General features: G+C 41.0%; 1 protein-coding gene across 2 annotated transcripts in view; it reads left to right on the forward strand.

The window, feature by feature from the left end:
- Positions 1-23,688, forward strand: part of Rnf180 (ring finger protein 180) — a 175,338-nt gene that overhangs the window by 134,758 nt on the left and 16,892 nt on the right. For both annotated transcript variants that reach the window (XM_052159960.1, XM_052159959.1), the window contains exon 7: positions 2,139-2,264. In XM_052159960.1, coding sequence (XP_052015920.1) covers positions 2,139-2,264 — 126 coding nt within the window. The remainder of the gene's footprint in view (positions 1-2,138; positions 2,265-23,688) is intronic.

Raw genomic sequence — 23,688 nt, forward strand, 5'->3', positions numbered from 1 at the left:
CAATATATCTGCAAATTATAATAATTGTCATAATCATACTGTTCTTTGTTTGCTTACCCTGAATGGTATCTAAGTACTTTGCTACATTGCCTTTTTAAAGCTCACTGTCTGTTAAGTTCCTTAAAGCCGGAAGTGGAAGAGTGTTGTGGGGTCCATTTCAATCCAACATAACTCAAACGCTAGGCCAATGGAGATGACAAAAATGTATTGTAATCAAGCTGTTACTGACCAATCAGGGCCACATAACACACTTGGAAGGTGAACTGTGACCCACGAAGAGAAACTGCACAACATATTTAAAAGATGAGACCACAAATGGAGGAGGAACAGGGTGGGTCATAGCATTGTCCAATCATATTTTGACATAAGAGGTTGAGTGGGGGAGTTTTCCCCAATCAGGATAGGAGTAGGTTCCTGGGGACATGAACTTAGTTTGACTCAGCCAGGAGGATGGAGAAGTTGTCCTTGAGATGCCTGGACTCAGACAACTGTTTCCTTCCAATAGAAGCTGCTCAGCTATTTGGGACATCCCCAGCTCCCCAAGGACCTGGGACCTTGAACTTCGTTTCTCACTATGGTTAAACGAGTCTGAAACCAACATGCTGTCAGCTTCTCTCACTTGCCTCAGCAGCCGAGCAGGGGCCATTACTGATTTTACTTTTCCCATCTCCTCCCAGAAAAAGCTGGCTGGAATTTGCATTTTTAAATCTTTTTTTTTCTGCCAGAATTCAATTATATTTCCAAGTAAGTTTTCAAATAAGAGAGAGTGTGTGCTGGTGCCTTTGTTTACTCCACTGACATGTTTGAACTTGGTAGAGGGTGTGATAATAATACAAATTCTCGAGTTAGCAATGCTCCTCTGTTTAGCTTATGATGTCTGTATCTCACAATCTTCATCACCTTACCACCTCAGTCTATTTATTCCTATCTATCCTGCCCTATTCAGTCAGGGCGTCTAAAATGTTGTGTTATTTTCCCTAATGGCCAATACAATATCACCTATCAGATACTTGATTTATTGAAAAATTATGCATATTAAAATCATCCTGGAGGGTAGAGACACAAGTCACTGATGACTTGAGTTATACCCTTCATGAGTGTGAGTAGCAGAGACATGGTTAGATGGTGGTGATTCCTCTTCGCCAGGAGATAGTCGTCTTGACTGAAGGGATGTTTGCTGGCAGTGGGCTGAGCGGACTGTGGGAAAACACATGTCTATTTCTGCAGGAAACAGCACAAGGGGCCTCACCCTGAAAGCAGTTAGGCATTTAAACACGTAAAGGACAAAGATTATAGGAGCCATAGGAAGCCAGCTGACATAAATACAAAGACTAAAAGTTTCCTTTATTCTAACTCATTCTAACTTGAATTATTGGCCCACAGCTATAGACCCAGGAATAGAGCTGGAGTTGCCGCCTTCATACGTAGCCTCGGTTGCCTACATTTTTATCCGCTGTCCCTGTTGTTAAATGTAAACTTGTGGATGAGTTTTCCTTTGCCTTTCTTGAGCATCAGCCTAAGGCAGTGATAGGTCAAATAGAAACAATTGCATGCAACTAGAAAAGGCTAAGGCTCACAAAGATGTATAAAAGAAAGCAAAGAGGTGTCGGGTGCTAGGTGAGGTCACCGGGGCTGACGGTAAAGGCAGGCGGCTGATGGAGACGCTGGCTGCTTCTTGTGCCCTCCCCAAGGAGAGCTCGTTCAAGGAGAAGTCAGACGCTGGCCAGCCCTGCCTGCTCTTGTGTGGCTCTGTGGCTCTCTGTTTGAAGGGAAGGCCGTGCCTAGCGTCTGGTTGACCTGTGAGTTCTCTTCTGCTGCTACCTATTTCTGTTCTTTACTGTGCAGCAGTCCTCTTGACAACAGCCAGTCTGTGTGTACCATCATCGCATTGTTCGCCATGGCTCCCAATGCAGACGCTTCTCTCTAAACATGCATTCTGTGTGCAAGCATAGTTTCAAAGCTGCTTCAAATAGGAATTTGGGTGACATATTTGGGTTTTTTAAAATTAAATACATTTTGACATTTACAGACTTAAAGAGATCTGAGTTTATTATCAAAATCGTATAATAATCCATCCCATTCTTGCCATTTCGTTCAAATTAATGATCAAAATGCTCTGTTCTTTCCTTTTACTCTAGAACTGAACAATGCCACAAAGACATTCTTTACTAAAGAATATTTGAAAATCAAACAAAGCTTTCAGAAATCCAGCTCTGCGAAGTGGCCCTTGCCGAGCTGCAGGAAAGGATTCCATCTCTTTGGAGGTAAGGCAACCAACCCGAAGACCAAAGCTGTCTGCTGGGTGTGTCCATGCAAGCTGCAAGCTGCTTCCTAGTTAGAGACGCTGCCTGAGCTCAATTGCCACATCGGCCCCTTTCAGAAATTTTGGTAATAAAGTCTTTGGAAAAAGCTGTAAGTATATATGAAGAAAAGGAATAGTCTATATGAAAACTATAAAAATTGATATGTACCTAATATATGGGCATGGTAAAGATCAAATAAGATAATATGAAAGCACAGTATACATTATAGCTAAGGGCACTACGTGAACAACTATCAAAAATGCGAGACAATCTCTGACCTCTTGTTTCAGTTTTGAGGATGTGTTACTGCATAGCCATACAACATAAACATGAAATATAATTTAGTCTTTTATAAAAGTGCTATCTGACAGAACATGAACTACCATGTGGTGTTGGTATTTACTGTTTGTGTGTGCACACACGTGTGTGTTTTATGAGTTTATTGGGGGGCATGTGTGTACACCTGTGTATGAAATGAACTCACCCCTACTTGTATGCAGGTAGAGGTCACAGATAAATTCCAAGTATCTTCCTTTATCTCTCTCTACCTGTTTTGGAGTTCAGTGAGCCTTGAACTGCTGCTTTGGATGATCTGGCTTGCCAGTGCACCCCTGGGAAGTCCTTCTCCCTCCCCGCAGCTCTGGAACATACTATTGTCCCTAGCTTTTACCTGAGTTCTGGGGATCAAAACTCAGTTCCTCCTGCTTTCACCGCAAGCCATTTACCCACTGAGTCATCTCCCTAGACTTCTACATACCACTTATGATGTCACGAGGCCTGATAGAGAACTCCAAATATGGGAGCCATGCTCTTGGGGACCAGGGAGAGCTACCTAAGGTCAAGCACATCCACCCAGCAATAACAGACCAGACCAGATGCAGATGCAAGCAGAGTTTGTATGGCTGAGGCATAATCCAGATTGTATGCAAGCTCTGTCGGGGTTGAAGTGAAGGTTTTAGCACCACCTGTAACCCTGCACTGGGAAGCAGTGTCTGCGGCTGTGGCTGCTTCTGCTGCTGCTGCTGCTGCTGCTGCTTCTTCTTCTTCTTCTTCTTCTTCTTCTTCTTCTTCTTCTTCTTCTTCTTCTTCTTCTTCTTCTTCTTCTTCTTCTTCATCTTCTTCTTCTTCTTCTTCTTCTTCTTCCTCCTCCTCCTCCTCCTCCTCCTCCTCTTCCTCCTCCTCCTCCTCCTCCTCCTTCTCCTCCTCTTCCTCCTCCTTCCTTCTTCTTCTTCTTCCTTCTTTTTCTTCCTCCTTCTCCCCCTCCTCTTCCCCACTCCTCCTTCCCTCCTCCTCCTCCTCTTCCTCTTCTTCCTCCTCCTCCTTCTTCTTCTTCAGAATTTAGAAGTATAGAATGAAAGGGTAAGAAATGTTCATATCCATTTGCTTCTATGGGTGGACAGTACAGCTCAGGCACAGTTTGAGGCACACGAGTGAGGGTCAACTTTCTGACCTGGCTTAGAAGACAGCCCCATAAGGCCCCTCTGGAGACCACAACTTGTTTTTTTCATGTTGGCGTCTCAGTTGCAAACCATCCCCAGTCTCCCTCTGCATCTTCTGCATCTTGTGCACCTTGCTTTTCCTCGGTTTGTCAGACACTGGATGAATAAACTGTTGATTTCCACCAAACTTAATTCTTAATATATTTTTGTGGAGAAAGTTCGAAGTAGCTTTATTACATCACCGACTTAAGAAATACATCACTGCCACTGGTTCAGCCAAGCTGTAGAAGAGCTAGCAGTCAGCATCCAGCCAAGTACAGCAGCAAGCCAAGAGGAAAGAACTGACCTTTATGTCTCCAGTAGCATAAACAAGAGTCCAGAACCATAGGAAATGCCTACTTATCTTTCTTCTGTAGAACAGTGCTGTGTCCAGGACCAGGTGGGACAGAGACAATATGGAGGCTGACTTGCTAGGGAAAGAGCCACAGACAAGAGGCTCCAGCAGTTTATAGGTCCTGGGGTCAAACAGAGAGAGGAGCTGGGACAGAAGACTTAGGTACTGAGACGTGTTAGAGGCAGAGTATCCTCAAACTAGGAAAGAGAGAGGTGGGGAGAAAAGAGATGGGGAGGGAGCGAGGGAGGGAGGGAGGGAGGGAGCGAGGGAAGGAAGGAAGGAGGGAATCAACATGCCTTCATGAAAGCATGAGCATCTGGGTCCTGAGACCACCCCACTAGCCACTCCCTACAGAGAGGATACTGCACCACTGTCACCAGGCCTGCCACAGAAAGAGCAGCTTCTGCAGGGAACCCAGCAGTTAACTTCTCTGTAATGGCCTAAGGTCAGACCTGAAAATCCCCACATAGGATTTTTATCATGAATTGCACTTCTAAGCCACAGGGCATCTCCAAAGCACCTTCCTTATTCTCTATCCTTGACCTCCTGCTCTCCTGGAAGGGGAGGGTGTGGGCTTTCACCATGAGTCCTAGGAATCAAACCCAGGTCATCATGCTTGGCCATGGTTGTCTTCAGTGGCTGGGCCATCTCAGGAACCCATATTTATCATTTTTGTGCCAGAATACATATATATGTAACAGCAGTGTTATTTATGCTTGCTTTTACACTTTTGCATTGACAACAAATATGTATTTCTAAACTTGCTTTGTCACTCATTATTTGGTTTCTGAAATCGATCCGTTTCAGTAAAGAGCTTTGTTCCTGAACTGTGGCCAGTTCTGTGGCTATACCAAATGTACCCATCCTGTAGTGAAGGGGCAGTAGAACTCCCAGAGTCTTGTCATTCCTTGCAGCACTGCTATAAATGCCTGCATTTTCCTGGGTCATAAGAGCTCCTCTGGATTACGTGCTCAGAGCAGCTTGACGGTCACATGACAGTACATCTACACTCAAGCACCTGCATCAGTGTCCCTTTGTGGCCACCCTGGATGGTCACCATCTCTGTTGGCCACATTTACAATTTTCAGTCTTTTAGATTTTATTAGTCTGATACCTACAAAGTAAATTCTCACTGGAAGTTCTGCAGTTTTGTTTTGTTTTGTTTTAATTTTATTTGAGTGTTTTACCTGCATGTGCTGTCTTCACACCATTTGTGTGCCTGGTACCTGTGGAAGCCAGACGAGAGACTTGTATTCCCTAAAAGTGAAGTTACAAGCAGTTTGGAACCACCGTTTAGTTAATGAGAATGAAAGCCAGGTCATCTACAAGACCAGCTGCCACTGCATGCGAGCGTGTGTGCACTAGGGCACTGCTGACACTGCTACCCCAGGTCTGTGTGCATGCCAGACAAAGATTCTACCACTGAGCTACATCCTCAGACATCACCTAAGTTTAAATTTGCATTATGATGATTGCTCTTTCATATTGATCCTTGAGTTTCTTCTTTGAGGTGTTTATTTCATACTTGTTTGCTATTGATTGGCTTTGCAATACTCTCTGCTACTTTTCCCACTAATTATGTTAATGGCTAGGACCTTAATCTAGCTTTGTGTTTTTCAATTTATGGAATCTTTCAGTACATTATAGTTTTTCAGTTTTTTACCTACCTTTCTAGTATATACTGTTTTAAAATTACTCTTTTCCCCAGATCATTAAGATTTTTTCCTTTAAATGTTTTTGTTTTAAAGAACTATGAAATTTATAGTACTGTTTAATATGATCATTTTTTTTACATATAGGGATTCAGTTTTTAATGGGTTTTGATAATCCTTCATGCCCCCACTTTTTAAAAACAGTTCTCCACTGACATGGAATGTCATACAGTTGTCCGTATGGAGGTTGGTTCCTGCAGCTCGATTGGGACCGACGTGTCTGTCTGTCTCCATGCCAATTCTGTACGCTCTCAAAACTAAAATGATTGTGTCTTAATGTTCCCTCTTCCAACGTGTGTTCCTTCAAGGAATTTTGGCTGTCTTTCATCTTTTGCTCATTCAAGTGAACTTTAGAATCATCTTGTAAATCTTCATGAAAAGTTTGTTAAATTGGAGGAATACGGTATACTGTTAAATATCTTACTATGCTTAGCCTGTGGGGGAGCACCAACCTAGCATACAGGAGGCTCTAGGTTCAGTCCCCAGTACTGTGGATAGATGGATGGATGCATGGATGCATGGATGCATGGACGGAGCATGGATGGATGCATGGATGCATGGATAATAAACACACGGATATATGCATGCATGAATACATACATACATACATACATATATACATACATACTAATGTCAACATAAATAATTTGGGGAGAATTGAAAGGCAACAGCAATAACTTCCAACCCATTAATGCTATGGCCCACCTCTTCCTATAATTTCCCTGTAATCAGTTAGATGATTTCCTTCCTGAATGCCCACCTTTTTGACTCCTCTATACTTTATCATTGGTCTCTTCCTTGCTTTTGAGCCTTGCATGCAGAAAATGGCCAAACTCCCCCGAGGCAATGCACCTAGTCATAGCTAGGCACATACTCTGCTTTCCTTTTAATTTCTGTCCTGCCTCCCGTCCCCCTTCTTGTCACCCAGCAAGCCTATTGCACTGGGTTTATTTAATTTTTATTTTTTGTTTTTAGTCTTATATAAGGAATCGTACTTTCTTTTCATACACTTTTTTTTAAACAGAAAGGTTGCTCTATTGCATGTTTCTCTGTATGTTCTGAGCCACCCTAGTGTGTTTCCAATGTGTGACTTCTCGTTAGGCCTCTGTCAAAGTGTGCATCTGCCAAGTTCTCTCAGTGTGTTCACTCACTGGAATCCAACACTCCCAGCCTGCTACCACTAAAAATAACACTTCACAGAATATTTTAGTGTAAACCATGAGAGTATTTACTGATGTGTAGACTCAGGAGCAGCAGTCTGGATCACAGAGTTCAAATCTGCCTGTGCAAACAGTGCTGTCAGCCCTCCTGAGTGGCCAGGACGATAGCTCTAGTTAGCATCTGGAAAAGCCAGGGACTGTGAGAATGAATGACAGCTGTTGGCAGATGAGGCCTCAGTCATTACTGCTGTTTGCATTTTGTGATCGCTAACAGTTTGAGATCTGTTAAAGTTTGCCTCTATCTTTTGGAGGACTCTTAAGACTATTTAGTTTATCTTTCTAACCAGGATGCTGCCTCCCTTGATTCTCCAGGGTTTCTTATGCTTTTTGTCCTACTCATTATCAGTTTTAATATTCCTCATTGAGTAGGCACTGCAACTTTATTGTCACATTTTGTCTTTACACAAAATGTGGTTGTACATGTTACCCTTCATTGTAAGAAATCTTCACTTTGATGTAATTAAGTCCATAGTGTTTTACCATTAATGCTGTAGATTTTAATTTTAAAATTCTGTCTCATTCCAAGATCACAGAGATTCTCTCTTAGTTATTTTTTCTCTGTTCACTACCTTTTTCTTTTTAGCTTTCGTGTTTAGGCTTTTTCCTAGAGCTGCCTCTTACACTCTATTTGCAAGGGGTTCATGTCTTCTTTTGACATGATAATCCACTTTCCACTAATATTTATTTTATAGTATGATTGGGTTTAAGATTATTAATGAACTGTTGTTTTATAAAAATATCATTGAATATGTTATAGAGATCATTTCTTCCTACCTAACAACTTGACTAAATTTTCTCATAAGTCACAAGGTGCTTCCAATAAGACAACTCTATGTGTTCTTGGATTCGGTTGGCAAGAATTTTATTGAGTATTTTTGCATCGATGTTCATAAGGGAAATTGGTCTGAAGTTCTCTTTCTTTGTTGGATCTTTGTGTGGTTTTGGTATCAGTGTAATTGTGGCTTCGTAGAAGGAGTTGGGTCTTGTTCCTTCTGTTTCTATTTTGTGGAATAGTTTGAAGAGTATTGGTGTTGGAGAGGGTGTGGAGAAAGAGGAACACTCCTCCTCTGCTGGTGGGATTGCAAATTGGTACAACCACTCTGGAAATCAGTCTGGCGGTTCCTCAGAAAACTGGGCACCTCACTTCCGGAAGATCCTTCTATACCACTCCTGGGCATATACCCAGAGGATTCCCCACCATGTAATAAGGATACATGCTCTACTATATTCATAGCAGCCCTATTTATAATTGCCAGATGCTGGAAAGAACCCAGGTATCCCTCAACAGAAGAGTGGATGCAAAAAATGTGGTATATCTACACAATGGAGTACTATTCAGCTATTAGAAACAATGAATTCATGAAATTCTTAGGCAAATGGATGGAGCTAGAGAACATCATACTAAGTGAGGTAACCCAGACTCAAAAGGTGCACTCACTAATAAGTGGATATTAACCTAGAAAACTGGAATACCCAAAACATAATCCACACGTCAAATGAGGTACAAGAAGAAAGGAGGAATGGCCCCTTGTTCTGGAAAGACTCAGTGAAGCAGTATTCAGCAAAACCAGAACGGGGAAGTGGGAAGGGGTGGGTGGGAGGACAGGGAGAGAGAAGGGGGCCTACGGGACTTTCGAGGAGTGGGGGGCTAGAAAAGGGGAAATCATTTGAAATGTAAATAAAAAATATATCAAATAAAAAAATAAACCTTTTGCAATATGAATATTTAATAGAATCAAAACAAGTTCACAAATGAAAATTAGTACTTTATTAATGTGTGCGTGTGTGTGTGTATGTGTGTGTGTGTATATATATATATGTATATATGTATATATATATGTATATATATATATACATATATACATATATATACATATACATATACATACATACATATATATATATATATATATATATATATATATATATATATATATATATATATATATATATGGTAAAACCTAAGCTCGTTGCTATGCCTGTTGAATAAATCTTCTGGTAATTGCCATTATTTGCTTTTATAAATGAACTCTTTTAAAATTGAAAAAAAAAAAGACAACTCTATGGTTGTCTTTAATAGTGATAGAACATCTTGAAGTCTAGTGCATTTACTTTGTTCTGTTTCTTGCCAGACTTTATGATCTGGTACTCCTGTCTGATCTTAAACAAAACAAAACAAAACAACAACAACAAAAAAAACGTAGCTCCCAGATTTTTAAAGGGCCATGTTAAATATTTACCACTGAGTGTAAGTGCTGTGTTTGGAGCTTGCATCCCTGCTTTGCTAATAACTGTGTGTTGAGTTTTTATTCTGAGACTGCTTTGCACGCCTCGTGAAACACACACACACACACACACACACACACACACACACAGCAATCCCTCCAGCCTCACAGTGCGCAGTGCTCCCCTACTGGACTGCCGCCGATTTCCTTGTGTGGATTCCCGCTCCGGCCACATCTGGATACATTTAGGTGATCATTTTGCATACTGCTATATTTGGTTAGCATTTCAGAATTCTACATTTGATGTTCAAAGATTGTATCCTTTTATTAAGGAATGTGATTTTCCCTGTTTTTGAGTTTATTGCAATAGAATTGTTTCTATATTTTTACATATCTTACTCTGTCTGGTAGCCATATATCTATAGCTAATGTTGTCGTGGAGTTCACATTATTTACAAATGCTTTATTTTTTTTTTTGGCTCATTTAGATTATCGCTTCTTACTTAGTTATCATATTTTTACTTTGTCTCCTCTTGCCTTCTGCCTTCTGCCTTCTGCCAACTTCTTCATTTTGTTCTGTACTAAGATGATTCAGAAGGTGTTAACTTTTAACCTTTTTACTGTATTATTTAAGGGCGTACATTTTCCTCTAGTATATTTTTTACCCTTCATTCCTAGTTACTTTCACCTGAAATCACATTTTGTACAAAGCAGGTTCCTATGAGACAAGTTGGCTACTGTTTTATACACCACACAACTCCACACTCCATACAACTCCACACCCCATGCCGCCTGTGCTGTGTTCGATGGCTCCTTAAGAAGTTACAGTCCAGCTTCGTTTCTGAATTTGGTTTAGGAAGAAAGAGGTGGGGTAGGAAGAGGGAGCCTGTGAGAGAGAAAATAGACACTCCTGCCTGTAGATGTAAAGATTAATGTTTCAGGGGAAGTGTAATAGTGTTGCAGGTCCCCGACGACAGCCACGCCCGTCATCCATGTGTCCCTTTGTAGCTTATGAAATGATATGTGCTGAGCAAGCAGATACCTCTTTAATCACTTTCTTCTCCAAAACATACACTTTGCGTATTTGTATATATAATTTATAATATTTTCTGAAAAGAAATGGAAATAGTTCAGTAAAGTGTAAAGCAAAAGTTTGCTCCATCCAGTTCAGCTGCACTGAGTGGCTGATGGTCAGATTTCCACGTGAGGTACCTTCCGTTTCCAGGCAATAGTGTCCTTAATCGTGTTCCACCTTAATACTGTCCAATTGGCAAGGTTTTCAGTCATACTAAGCTAGTCCTTAAGAAACCACTCATATATATTCAAAATGATGCATGTACTTCTGTGTAACATACTCACATATTTTGGCAAACAAAAGCTATCTGAAAATTTGTAATAAAATCTCACCATAAAAAATGCAAAGAAACTCATTATTAAATTTTTTACTAACTATACTTAAGTGAAAGAATTTAAAAACAACAAGCTAAAATTTAGGATCTCATGCCCTGATTTTTGTTGGTCACAATAAAACGTGAACATAAAATGCAGATGTCATAGATAGACGTATGTCAGATGTATTCATTTCCTCAGGAAAGCCTGGGGAACTGTGTTATTTGGTGATTAGTTGCTCTAAAGGTGTTATATTGCATCTACAAGAGGAAACATGTCTGGGATAAAGCAAAAAATACCCACACCGAAAAGATCGCTTGTGTGTAATAGAAATCAGCAGCACACATGCTCAGTCACGAAGCATGAGTTCAAGAATGGGCTAGAAAACACCTTCTCAGAAAGTTAGACGGAAATCAGAGACTTTCAGAGTGCTTTGTCTCTTAGCTGAAAGCTACAGTTGCCTTTACAACTACTCTAAACAGCAACAGCTTTATTCATGGGAACATTGTGAAGAAAAACGTCTACAAATTCCAGAGGTCCTTTGCTTTCCTTTCTATTCTGGTAGAATCTGGTTCTGTTTTCACCAGTGTCACTTACATTGATGGTTTTTTAGAAGCCAATCCCATAGCAAGGCCAGCATCATCACACACTACTTTAGAAGCCAGTGGAGAGAGGGATTGCCACTTCTATGTGAAGTTCTGATGGGTCAGAGCGGGTGGATAAAGTAGCTTGACAGTGGCTGCAGGTACAGCCTCGGCTATCATGCTTGGGAACAGACATCCAGACTCTGCTTGTCACAGGGGTGACAGTGAGGTCAGCACCACTCAAAGGAAGCTATTCCATTTGAACAACTCTACGTAACAGTCTGCACTGAATTGAAATCTGCTGCCTCAGAGCTCCCTGTCTTTGGCTCATCTGTCTTACTGTAATGTTGTCCTATGTGACTGTTCTTCCATATCCAGATTCATACAATAGTCCACGGCTGTTCTCCTGGCTAGTCCCAAGGATTTCAAGAGCCAATATCAGATATCTCAGAGCAACAATGATACCAACTGTCGATGTGAGTCCTAGTAGTGGAAATTGAGTCATGATGACACGAATCACATGATCACATGAGAGTTGTGAAGGGCTAGCTCTCATCTATCCATGTTACTCCCATTCATTTTCAAAGTTCTCATTGTGATTCTGGTATTGCACCATTGAATGCTTGATCTGTGTATAATGCTAAATAATTCAACCAGGCAATGAACGAAAAACACTGTTTGTTTCTATCTTAAGCTTGAGACATTATATATTTTAATATAATTGTGCATTTTATCTAAAAATCTCTTCATAACAACTACTTTGAATTTTTCAACAAGACATTTTGATCTTGTCTCCTTTTTGTGCACCTTCCCTCCCCGCTTTGTCTACACTCACCCCACACACACACACTCACATGTGCTCACACATCCACCCGGGCTCTGTTTTACATTTATAGAATTTGCTTGGTTACCCATGAAGTTGCATATTAGTAGGAAATGCTGCCTGAACTTTAAAACAATGTATAATACATATTTGCATACTCGTATGCATACTTCAAAAATATGCCCATTAACCACAGACCTCTGAAATTAGCACAGAAAAACAAATTCTGGTGGGAAAAGTTGGTATTGACATTGGCCCACAGTTCATAGTCCTAATACTACAACCTGCACCAATGCTTTCGCTAAGTTCCATGTAGAATCCTCGTCATATAAAATGGTCAAACGTATAAAATACTGAATAGGTTATTGAGCCTCTGATGAAGGAAAGCTAGGGCGAACAGGAAGTCATTATATTCAAGATCAAACATGACTGTTGGTACCAATAAACCATGTTGTTTGACTTAAAAAGAATTTCACAAGTATTCAGGTTTTCTAAAGATTTCCAGTCTGAGACTGCCCTACTGTAGCAACATGGAGATGTGCCCTGGGAATCACCCAGGGAGACATGCACGTTCTTGAACTCGGGGCTTCTGTGAGCTGGCTGTGCTAACTGACATGATGGGACAGCCTGGCCTTTGCTGGGAGAGTGCGCTGCATTTTATGTTGCAGTCCTAGTGTGCAGAATGCCCACGTGTCCACGTGGAGGTGGGTACTCGGCCCTAGCACGTGGAGATAACCAAGCAACAGGAATGGACCCTGGGGTCACTGGGGTCACCGATAGGTCTCCGCACTTGCTGCCAATGATTCTGGGTGTTGTCTTAGCTTTTACCAGTTATTAGAAAAATTTATGAAAATGTATGAGCCCTTCTATGTGCTGTGGACCTGTGACATGTTGGAAACGTGGTACGAAAAAGGAAGTGGGAGAGGGTGTGCCTTCCCCTACCCCAGCACTGGAAGAGCAGCGATCTCACATGTTCCATGGCGACAAGGACAGCTCTGGTAGATGAGGCCTGAGTAGAGGGATTCGGGCCCAGCTCATTAAAGGAAACCAAGGGCAGCAGTTACAGCCCCCAGGGAAGAGCATGGCAGAAGCTGAGCTTCTTGCTGCTGGTAACAAACAGTGGAACCTTGTGGATATGACTGGATAAGTAGGATATGATGGGAGCCAAGGATGTCAAGCCATCATTCTCAGTGCCAATGCTGAGAAAATGATAAATGCTAAAAATGCACATTCATAAACAGTACGCCAGGGAGCTGTGGAGAGTTCATTCTGAGTGAACGTTCTGGGACATTGAGAGACACCCCACCCTGAAAGGCACCCACACCTATGCCAGAAAAGCTAATGTTGCTGGTTGTATGCATCACTGTGTATATTTTCTGTGTCTAAGAAGTAACTAGAGATCATTCTTGCCACAGGGTGAGAGTTCTGTAGCAGTGAAAGAAATCTTCAGGGGTTTTGATAGCTGTATGGGAGTTTTCTAACTGGAAAACAGACACAAAGCCAGTATCCTCACAGGCATCTACTGAGAGCCAGACCAGCTCTAGAAGCCTGCTCAAAAGGCAAAGTAACTCTCTTCTTCCAGTTTGACAGTTTAGGAATCAGATCATTCCTAACTTGCAGCAAATACACAGTATGAACCCTCCTTAAAGGCTCTAAGCTGTAAACCTGTGCAGGGTGGAAAAGGAAAGAGGCTACTCTTTGCCCCTGGAAAGCTCAGTCCTCAGGGTAAAGGAGCTAAAGAGCCCTAACCTGTCACATCTCTGAGACCCATGCTCAGGAAGAGGTCAAGACATGAAAACAGAACATACAAATCAATGAAACAGACCCTAATTAAAGATTCCCCACTGTTCCGTGGTTATAAATAAAGCCATATTAAAGCAACAAACCTGCCATAAACTCCGTGGCAGTCATGCCACTGAGGTACTTGAAGTCAGGTGCCAACCGAGTCTAAGGAAGCATCCTCACTTCAAGCCCAACAATGCTTATTAATTTCTAGACCAGCGATGAGCCTTTCCACTAATCTACCTGACAAAAGAAAGGCACAGTTGTCTCTGGAGAAAACTAACACTAACTTCAATCTCCATGAAACTCTATTAGAAAAAGTAAGACACGAAAAGACCTGGGTGAGGGCAACTAACAAAAGAGAAAGCACAAAATGGAAAGCAATCCCACGACTCCACTGTTGTTGAGATGAACCAGCCAGCACTCAGAGAAAACTACCGGGAAAGTAACCCTTCCTCCCAGCGTCTCCTGGTAGTTTGCCAAAACAATAAGCACGAAGGGAAGTGGGAATCATACCACTCCAGACTGTGTTCCCGAGACCTTTTAGAAAGCACAGAGATGTTCCACTGGATGTGTGCTTCCAGCTCTGTCAGTGTGATGATGCTGGAGGCATCAAGAGAATGAACACAGGTGAAAAGGAATGCTTCACAAACTCTACCTAGAAGGCAGCATGTCACTGGCATTCCTGTGAACAAACAGGCTAAGGGCAAGATTTTTTTGTGAGCACAAATGTGTGTTTTGACAAACTGAGAACCTGATATAAACTGAGGTAGCTTTCTAAGACATATAACAGAAACACAGACAGACAGATAGATAGATAGGTAGATAGATAGATAGATAGATAGATAAAATATGCCAAATAACTGTTGAGATTCAACTAAAGCACTGGTCTCTCTCACCCAGAGAATCACATCTTGTGGGAGAATCAGTAGAAAAACTCTAAGCTACTAAAACTTGTTCTCATGAAGTAATAGCATAGAAAGTATAAATAAATAAGCAAAAGACCTCCATTCTAATTCATTAAGATGAAGAAAATATGGGACCAGGCTAGGTAAAAGAAAAGGAAATGCTAAGGGAGCCACAGCTGGAGAAGCCCCGTGGTGAAGCTCTTGGCGAGGATCCTGGTTTTGCCCCAGCACTGCCTGGCAGCTCACAGTCTTTGTAACCTGCGTTCCAGCGCAGTTGATGCTTTCTGGCCTCTGCAAGAACTATATGCACATGATACATGCACATGCGAGTGTGTACACACATGCACCCAACCACACACAGTCCAACATTCATACACATGAGATAAAACAATCTTTTTAAAAATATATAATAAAGACTATAAAACTTATAAAATTATAAGAGATTTTTAACCATGATTCAAGTTTGTATTTAGAATGTATTGATTCTGGATAATTTCAGTGCACGATATTTTCATTTATTTTTAAATTTTTATATAGAGAGTTTATGAAATTTGTATTAGAGAAGTTGAGCTATGGATGCTACACAGTATCTTCTTGATGTCCCTGAAGAGATGTGACAAGAAACAGGATTGGACAAAATCGGTGTCAAAAATTTCTAAAACCTGTTAAAAGACATCAACGTGTGTGGCACAAAGTCAGCAAACCGTAATGAAAGCCATACCAGAGAAGCATGGCCAAGCTTCCAAAGCAGAAAGGCAAGAGGTCTCAAGGGAAAACAGTGTCATCCGCAAAGTAGTGAAGGTCGCTGACCTCTAAACAGAAACCAGTACCAGAAGACACTGAATGGCATCTTTAATGTGCTATGCCAAAGGAGAAGAAAACAAAACAAAACAAAAACAAAAACCAACCCTGCTGACTGTCCAAGATGAAATGAACACCATTTTGGCACCCAGCCGCCCTGCACTCACCTGCAGGGGGCGTTTACAGCACTGGGAGCCATGACAATTAGAAGCAGGGGACTTCATCAGGAGGGAGGAGGCAGGAGGTGGGTTTAAGTATGTGTGAATGGTTCCCTCCTTAAATTCCACTGCAGCAATATCTACTCGGCTAAAACACTGAGAAGCAAACCTATATAGTGACAGCCAAGGCAGTCGGTGAAGTTAAACTGCTGTAATGGTCTCATCAAAGTACTAACTCACCATACACTGTAGTGAACCAGATTTGCACATTTACTGCCTAGAGTCACGTATACAAAGAAAAGTGAACATGAGTAAATAGAGCTGTATATTCTATGAGAAATTTGTGTACCCATTCCAAGACTCATAACTCCAGTCAAGCAAGCAAGCCTTGGGTAAAGGCTTTCTGCACTGTATACTGCTACAAGGAAAGTCTGAGAAACTCTCGCAGCCAGTAGAGCTAAGGAGACACAATACAATGTGCCATCTTAGCTAGAAGCATGTAACTCTATCAACAAACACTACACTATAGACCATAACAATAACATGGTAATGCGGGTCCATTAGTGGTGTTTTGTAATGCCTAAAGAATGAGATATCATTTCTAAGGAAAGCCAACTATGAACTAGATGGGATCTCTATACTATCTTGTGAATTTTTATAAATTTGAAGCTGTTCAAAGTTTAACATTCATAAAAAACACAGCTAATATGGAGATATTGGCAATACAACATGATTAACCCAGCAGAAAATTATGTGAAAAGGCATGGATAACAGGAACAGCGATTTGAGAGTTCATTAAAAGAGCCAGCCTGGCGGTGGTGGCACATACCTGTAATCTCAGCACTCTCGGAGGCAGAGGCAGGCAGATTTCTGAGTTCAAGGCCAGCCTGGTCTACAGAGTGAGTACCAGGACAGCCAGGGCTATACGGAAAAACCCTGTCTCGAAAAAAACCAAATCCAAAAAACCAAAAAACCAAAAAACCAAAAAAAAAAAAAAAGCTGTTTTTAGGGTGCTGTTTATAAGACTATTTCAATGGAAAGGTACAAAAGTATTAACTGTAGGAAAATAGGGAAATATAGGGAAATATGCACATGTGCACACAGACAGTACACACACGACACACACACACACAATGTAGGGTTTTTTTCCCCAGGGAGAGGAGTAGGTAATCTGAAAGGCTGAAGCTTAGAAATCAGTGGAATGAAACTGTGGCTTGGGCCTCTGTTCAAAGTCTGCCTCAGAGTAGCTTTGCCTTCTGCTCTCCTCCTGTTTCTTACACTGCAGCAGATGCCCTTGTGTGCCCTCTGTGGGTCTAAATAAGCCTTTCTAAAGCCAACCCCATTCTCATCTTTTTCTGCCTGTCATAGATTTCAGCAATAGAATCCTCACATCCACTTTCTCCATGGAGCTGGATCGATTAAGAGGACTGGGAGCCTGGTATGTGGGGCTAGTTGTACTCTGGACGTAGACTACAGACGAAGCAAGAATCCTCTGCTTTTCATTTACTACAAACCTTACATCCTTGCCTGCTACTGATTGTCTTTACTCTAAAGCAATGATTGTGACTCACTGTGCCAGCAAGCAGTTCTATAGGAAATGTAATACAGCCCATGAAGTACACTATGTAGGAGCCTAGGGATCTCCAGATGTGCCTCCATGAAGGATTGTTTGAGCTTACCTGCCTCATTTTCAAACAGCAAAGCAGAGAGAAGTGTGCCATCAGACATGCCACACAGCCCATCTCCAGGGGCGCTGTTGGCAGGGGTCCGTGTGGTGGTGCTGTCTGGAGTCCTATAGAGCATTGCAGAACTCTCCATAGATGGCCACTGTCCCTGGTAATGCTTCGGTGCTAGTTCCTTGGTCCTGAGGCCAGCCTCCTCCTCATGGAATGTAACTGCCTTTGACAGGGCTGCTCTTGACCCTCTGTCATATGATGCATTTTTATATCACAAAGCGTCATGGTAACCTGAACATTTCTACAAGGAGAAAGATAAGCAAGAATGAGCTACTCCCTAAAGAAAGTGAATTTTAAATGTGTTTATTAGAGATACATGGAAGGATGTGGTCTGTTATTTCTTAAGCTATTTATCAGTGGAAAAATCTACTCAAGATTTAATTAATGACTTGAAAATTGGAATTGCTTTTTAAAGCCTGGGTCACTTCCAACCTGGAACACTCCTGAGACCTCTTTTGACACATGCAAAAAATAAGAAAAGAGTACATTATAAACAATTTGATATCCTCTATCAAAGTGAAAGTTTAAGCAAGTATTTGATATTACACTCATGGTGTTGACAAAGCCCACTTCTGTTCCCGAGCCATTATTTTTTATACATTTGCATGTGTGTGTGTGTGTGTGTGTGGTGTGTGCGTGTGCGTGTGCGTGTGCGTGTGCGTGTGCGTGTGCGTGTGCGTGTGCGTGTGTGTGTGTGTGTGTGTGTGTGTTATAAATTTGTTTTAGAACAAATAAAATCCTAAGAGAATTTTCACTAATTTTTTTCTGGAAGGGTATGATTATATTTGTGCAGTTAAAATATTTTTCAAAGGGAATAAAATAATCAGCCCATAAGAAATCAGTTCGCTAACATGTATTCCTTAGTAAAAGTGAAATGTTGGTTTTGTTTCAATCAATAGAGTGAACATTTAGCTTAATGACACAAATAAAAAGTAAAAGCTCCCAGGGTAGAAAACCATCAGCTTTCATGTTTTTAAGCCCAGAACTGGGATTAGCAAAACAAAACAGCCACAAAATAAGTCACCTGATATGAGACAGAACTTTAAATCTTGTCTTGGACAAATTTCATAATTCTCAACTGCCTTTATTTGAAAAGAAAAGTTTTTCTTTGTATGTTGTGTGTGCACATGCATGGAGGCCAATCTCGAGGTTCTCTTTTCTAGGAGCCTCCTTCTCGTCCTTTTGAGACAGTATCTCTCACTAGGGCCTGAGCCTGGGCGGCCATCAAGCCCCCGGGCACTGACTGGTCTCTGCCTCCCCCGGGTGGGGGTAACAGCACTGTAACCTGCTCTCTACATGGGATCAGACTCAGGCCCTCATGTTCCTGTTGTAACTTAACAACTGACCTATCTCCCCAAACATAGATGTTCGGTTCTTTGTCACATGAAAGAACTGAAAAGCTAAGGTTTTGTTTTCTTTGCCAGGAAAACACCCTCTGACTATGTTTCTATTCTTTCATTACTCAGACTTTAAATGAATCCTAGTCCTTAGGCAAATCTCAGACCAATTAAGTGAAAAATCTCTAGAGATGAATCCCATCTTAGATTTCTGTTGCTGGTGTAAAATAGCGCTGATCTAAAGCAACATTGGGAGGGAAGGTTTACTTCACACGTGCTTCAGATAACAGTCCATCGATGTGGGGAAGCCAGAACCAAGACTCAGGTCAGGCAGGAACTTGAGACAAACTGATATGAGACGCGGGGGAGGGGTGCTGCTTACTGGCCCACCTGCATGAATGGCATTGTTCAGTCTGCTTCCTCGGACCATCAGGACACTGGGGATCCTGGGGTAGCACTGCCCCACCATGACTGGATCCGTTTCACAGGAAACATTAATCAAGAAAATGTCCCACAGGGTTGCTTACCAGACATCTCATGAAGGCATTTTCTTAGTTGAAGTTTCCTCCTCTCTCTTGTGTCAAGCTGAGAGAAAAAACTAGCCAGCACAGGTCCCCAAGTCAGTATTATTTAAAGCTCCCTGAGTGATTTCTGTGTTCATGCCGTGCAACAGGGTTGGCATACACCACCCTAAAAGCAGGACTTGGGACTATGCGATACAGTAGAATTGCAAAGACCAAATGGAAAAGGACCTTGAAAAATCCATTTAAAAAAAATCTGACTTCCAGATGGTAACATGTGAATTATTACGAAGAACTGAAATTGATCAGAGGGAATATGATGTTATAAAGTGGTCAGCAGTATCTGATCTTACATGAAGGTGTTGCTAACTCTATACTGGTATAGAAGCCTACTACAGTGGTACCTTATAGTCTGTGGGAGTTTCCCAATTAGTTTAGGTTAGAAAATAGGAATTTAATTAAAAGTTCAGTCCAATTTTGAGAAATCTGCGATCTCCCAAATTACAGTTCAGTCTGAATACTGAAAACACCATGCTGGGAGGAAACTTTATGGTATTTAAGGACTGCTTATTCCTATCAGCAATGCTGTGCCCAAGTCATTAATTGTACTTTTTCTTTTTTGCATAAAACACCATGACTTTTGTAATTTTAAATTTTGAAAATTTTTGCATTTTTATTAAACATAGTCTTTGACAGTTTCATACATGGATGAATGAATACATGGATGTAATATGTGCATGTAATAATTCAGGTCCCACTTACTCCCCATCTCTCCCATCCCTCTATCACTCTTTGCAACTCTTCTGCCTGCCTGCAGATCTCGCTAACGCTTTGTGCATGACCCACTGACTTACACCAGGGACATCCACATGAGCATGGGATGGAACCTTCCACAGGGGCTCTGTCACTGAAAGCAATGAGTCTTGCTCCAGCATCCATCCAATATGCAGCAGGATGCATCCATATGCAGCCGGTCCCCATTCTCTCCCAGCCCACCACCTCCACAGAGTGTGGGCAGCCCTTACATCAAGTCTGCCAGCCCGCTGCTTTGAGTTCATGGTTGTGTTCACCATGCCCTGTCTGGAAGACAGCAGAAGAGGGGACAGAAAGATCTCTCTATGATGAGACAGACGATAGGGAGGAAGTCTGTGAAGTGCCGTGTGCACTACAAAGCATCACACTTTCAAAATCCATAGTGCAGAACAAAGTGTGTTCATGAACGTCCATCAAGGTATTCACATGAGAGAAAAAGTGCCCAAAAGAAAAGTGACAGGGGTGTCAAGCAGAGAGAGGTCCCACCTGCTTCCTTTGGGAATGTGAGACAGGCACACACCTTTCAGAGCTCTGCAGCTAGTGGAGCTGCCACAATGACTTACCACGGGAAGCTTACAAAGCTTCCTTTGCTTCTACAGTGCAAGAAGTTGCCATATGGCCTAAAACAGAAGTATACTAAAGGAAAGGTATTCTCTCACAAATTTCATCAACTACTATAGTATGAGCTTATTAAATTTTACAGGGCAGTATGAAAACATTTTAAAGTTCATAGTGTAACTTCTCAGTCAAACTTGCAAACAACTAAATACTTTGAAACATGAATTCTTTACCTTGCCATATATCTTTGGTTTTCATCACTCAAGAATAAAATGTTAAGTGCAGAAAATCTTCACAAGTATGCTGGAAATGAAACGGTTTTTATTAGCAAGGGATTTATTGTACATCATGTTTTTAAGTTTCTTAAGGTTGAACTGTAGTAATGATTCAATTAAAAAGTAACAAATGTCACTATTTGGCAAAAACCTGACATTTTGGTAATATAAAAACAACAGTACTGTTACTGGATAAAATACACATTCTGCATTTCTGTTGTGCTGAAATATTTTCAAGGTAGACTAGGCAGAATGCAGGTTTGCAGATGAATTATGGGTTTTATGTTATAATTTGAAAATACATACTTCATTCACCATTTCATCCTCAATCCTACATCCTAACCAAAGAGAACATTGACATATTCTATTAAGACAGATTTTCTTTTGTTAACTCTGATCTAAATAGGGCTATGATTTCTCAAAACATCCCAAAAAGATTTAAAATAACTTGAAATTTTAAATCCACTCTGAAATAGCTATTATCCTTTTTTAGTTAACTTTAGTCCATATTTTTTATTTCATAAGTCCCAAGAGTTCACATACATCAAAAGAGAGTAGATAAGTAAATTAACTTTAAAAGAAATTTTTACACACACACACACAGAGAGAGATAGCTCTATGTGAGGCCCTCAAGCTTCTGTTGATAATGTGGTTGTCAAGAGAGAATTCTACATGCCTGTGGAAAGAGGATATCAGGAAGCAATAGTGCTTTGACTCAAAATCTGAAATGAAAAGCATTCTCTCAAACTGGCAACAATGTTGCATCATAAATTGAGTTGTCATTGAATTGGCAGAGTCTGACTTTTCTGAATATTTAGTATTAGTTTAGAATTCAGAATACTTACCTAGTACCAGAAAATCACTGCATACATCAAAACAGAAGAAAATGTATTCCTTTTTACTTCTAACCAACTACGTAGATTATAAAGCTAAGGATTTCATGATAATGCTGGGGTAAATTTATCCACCATCCTAATATTTTATATTTATAGATTACAGAAATTATTTTTTTATTCGATGTATTCTTTATTTACATTTCAAATGATTTCCCATTTTCTGGGTCCCCACTCCCCGCAAGTCCCATAAGCCCTCTTCCCTCCCCCTGTTCCTTCATTAACTCCCTCCCACTTCCCTGTTCTGGTATTCCCCTATACTGTTGCATTGAGTCTTTCCAAAACCAGGGGCCACTCCTCTGTTCTTTTTGGACATCATTTAATATGTGGATTATTTCTTGGGTATTCCAAGTTTCTAGGTTATTATCCACTTATCAATAAGTGCATACCATGACTGATCTTTTGAGACTGGGTTACCTCACTTAGTATGATGTTCTCCATCTCCATCCATTTGTCTACGAATTTCATGAATTCATTGCTTCTAATGGCTGAATAGTACTCCATTATGTAAATATACCACATTTTTTGTATCCATTCCTCTGTTGAGGGACATCTGGGTTCTTTCCAGCTTCTGGCTACTACAAATAGGGCTGCTATGAACATAGTGGAGCATGTGTCCTTAATACATGCTGGGGAATCCTCTGGGTATATGTCCATGCGTGGTATAGCAGGGTCCTCCGGAAGTGCCATGCCCAGTTTTCTGAGGAACCGCCAGACTGATTTCCAAAGTGGTTGCACCATCTTACAATCCCACCAGCAGTGGAGGAGTGTAACTCTTTCTCCACATCCGCGCCAGCACCTGCTGTCTCCTGATTTTTTGACCTTAGCCATTCTGACTGGTGTGAGGTGAAATTTCAGGGTTGTTTTGATTTGCATTTCCCTAATGATTAATGATGTCGAATATTTTTTAAGGTGTTTCTCAGCCCTCCGAAGTTCTTCATGTGAAAAATCTTTGTTTAGTTTGGTACCCCACTTTTTAATGGGGTTAGTTGGTTCTCTAGGTTCTACCTTCTTGAGTTCTCTGTATATATTAGATATTAGCCCTCTGTCAGATTTAGGGTTGGTGAAGATCCTTTCCCAATCTGTTGGTTGACGTTTTGTCCTTTTGACAGTGTCCTTTGCCTTACAGAAACTTTGTAATTTTATGAGGTCCCATTTGTCAATTCTTGATCTTAGGGCATAAGCTAGTGGTATTCTATTCAGGAACTTTTCCCCTGTGCCCATGTCCTCAAGGGTCTTCCCCAGTTTCTTTTCTATTAGTTTCAGTGTGTCAGGTTTTATATGGAGGTCCTTGATCCATTTGGAGTTGAGCTTTGTATAAGGAGATAAGAATGGATCGATTCGCATTCTTCTGCATGCTGACCTCCAATTGAACCAGCACCATTTATTGAAAAGACTATCTTTTTTCCACTGGATGCTTTCAGCTCCTTTGTCAAAGATCAAGTGACCATAGGTGTGTAGGTTCATTTCTGGGTCTTCAATCCTATTCCATTGATCGGCTTGCCTGACATTGTACCAATACCATGCAGTTTTTATCACTATTGCTCTGTAGTAAAGTTTGAGGTCTGGGATACTGAATCTCCCTGAAGTTCTTTTACTGTTGAGAATAGTTTTAGCTATACTGGGTTTTTTGTTATTCCAGATGAATTTGAGCATTGCTCTTTCTAGCTCTATGAAGAACTGGGTTGGGATTTTGATGGGGATTGCGTTGAATCTGTAGATTGCCTTTGGCAATATGGCCATTTTAACTATATTAATCCTGCCAATCCATGAGCATAGAAGATTTTTCCATTTTCTGAGATCTTCTTCGATTTCCT

Source organism: Apodemus sylvaticus, chromosome 16 (assembly GCF_947179515.1).
Source record: "Apodemus sylvaticus chromosome 16, mApoSyl1.1, whole genome shotgun sequence".
Classification (NCBI taxonomy): domain Eukaryota; kingdom Metazoa; phylum Chordata; class Mammalia; order Rodentia; family Muridae; genus Apodemus; species Apodemus sylvaticus.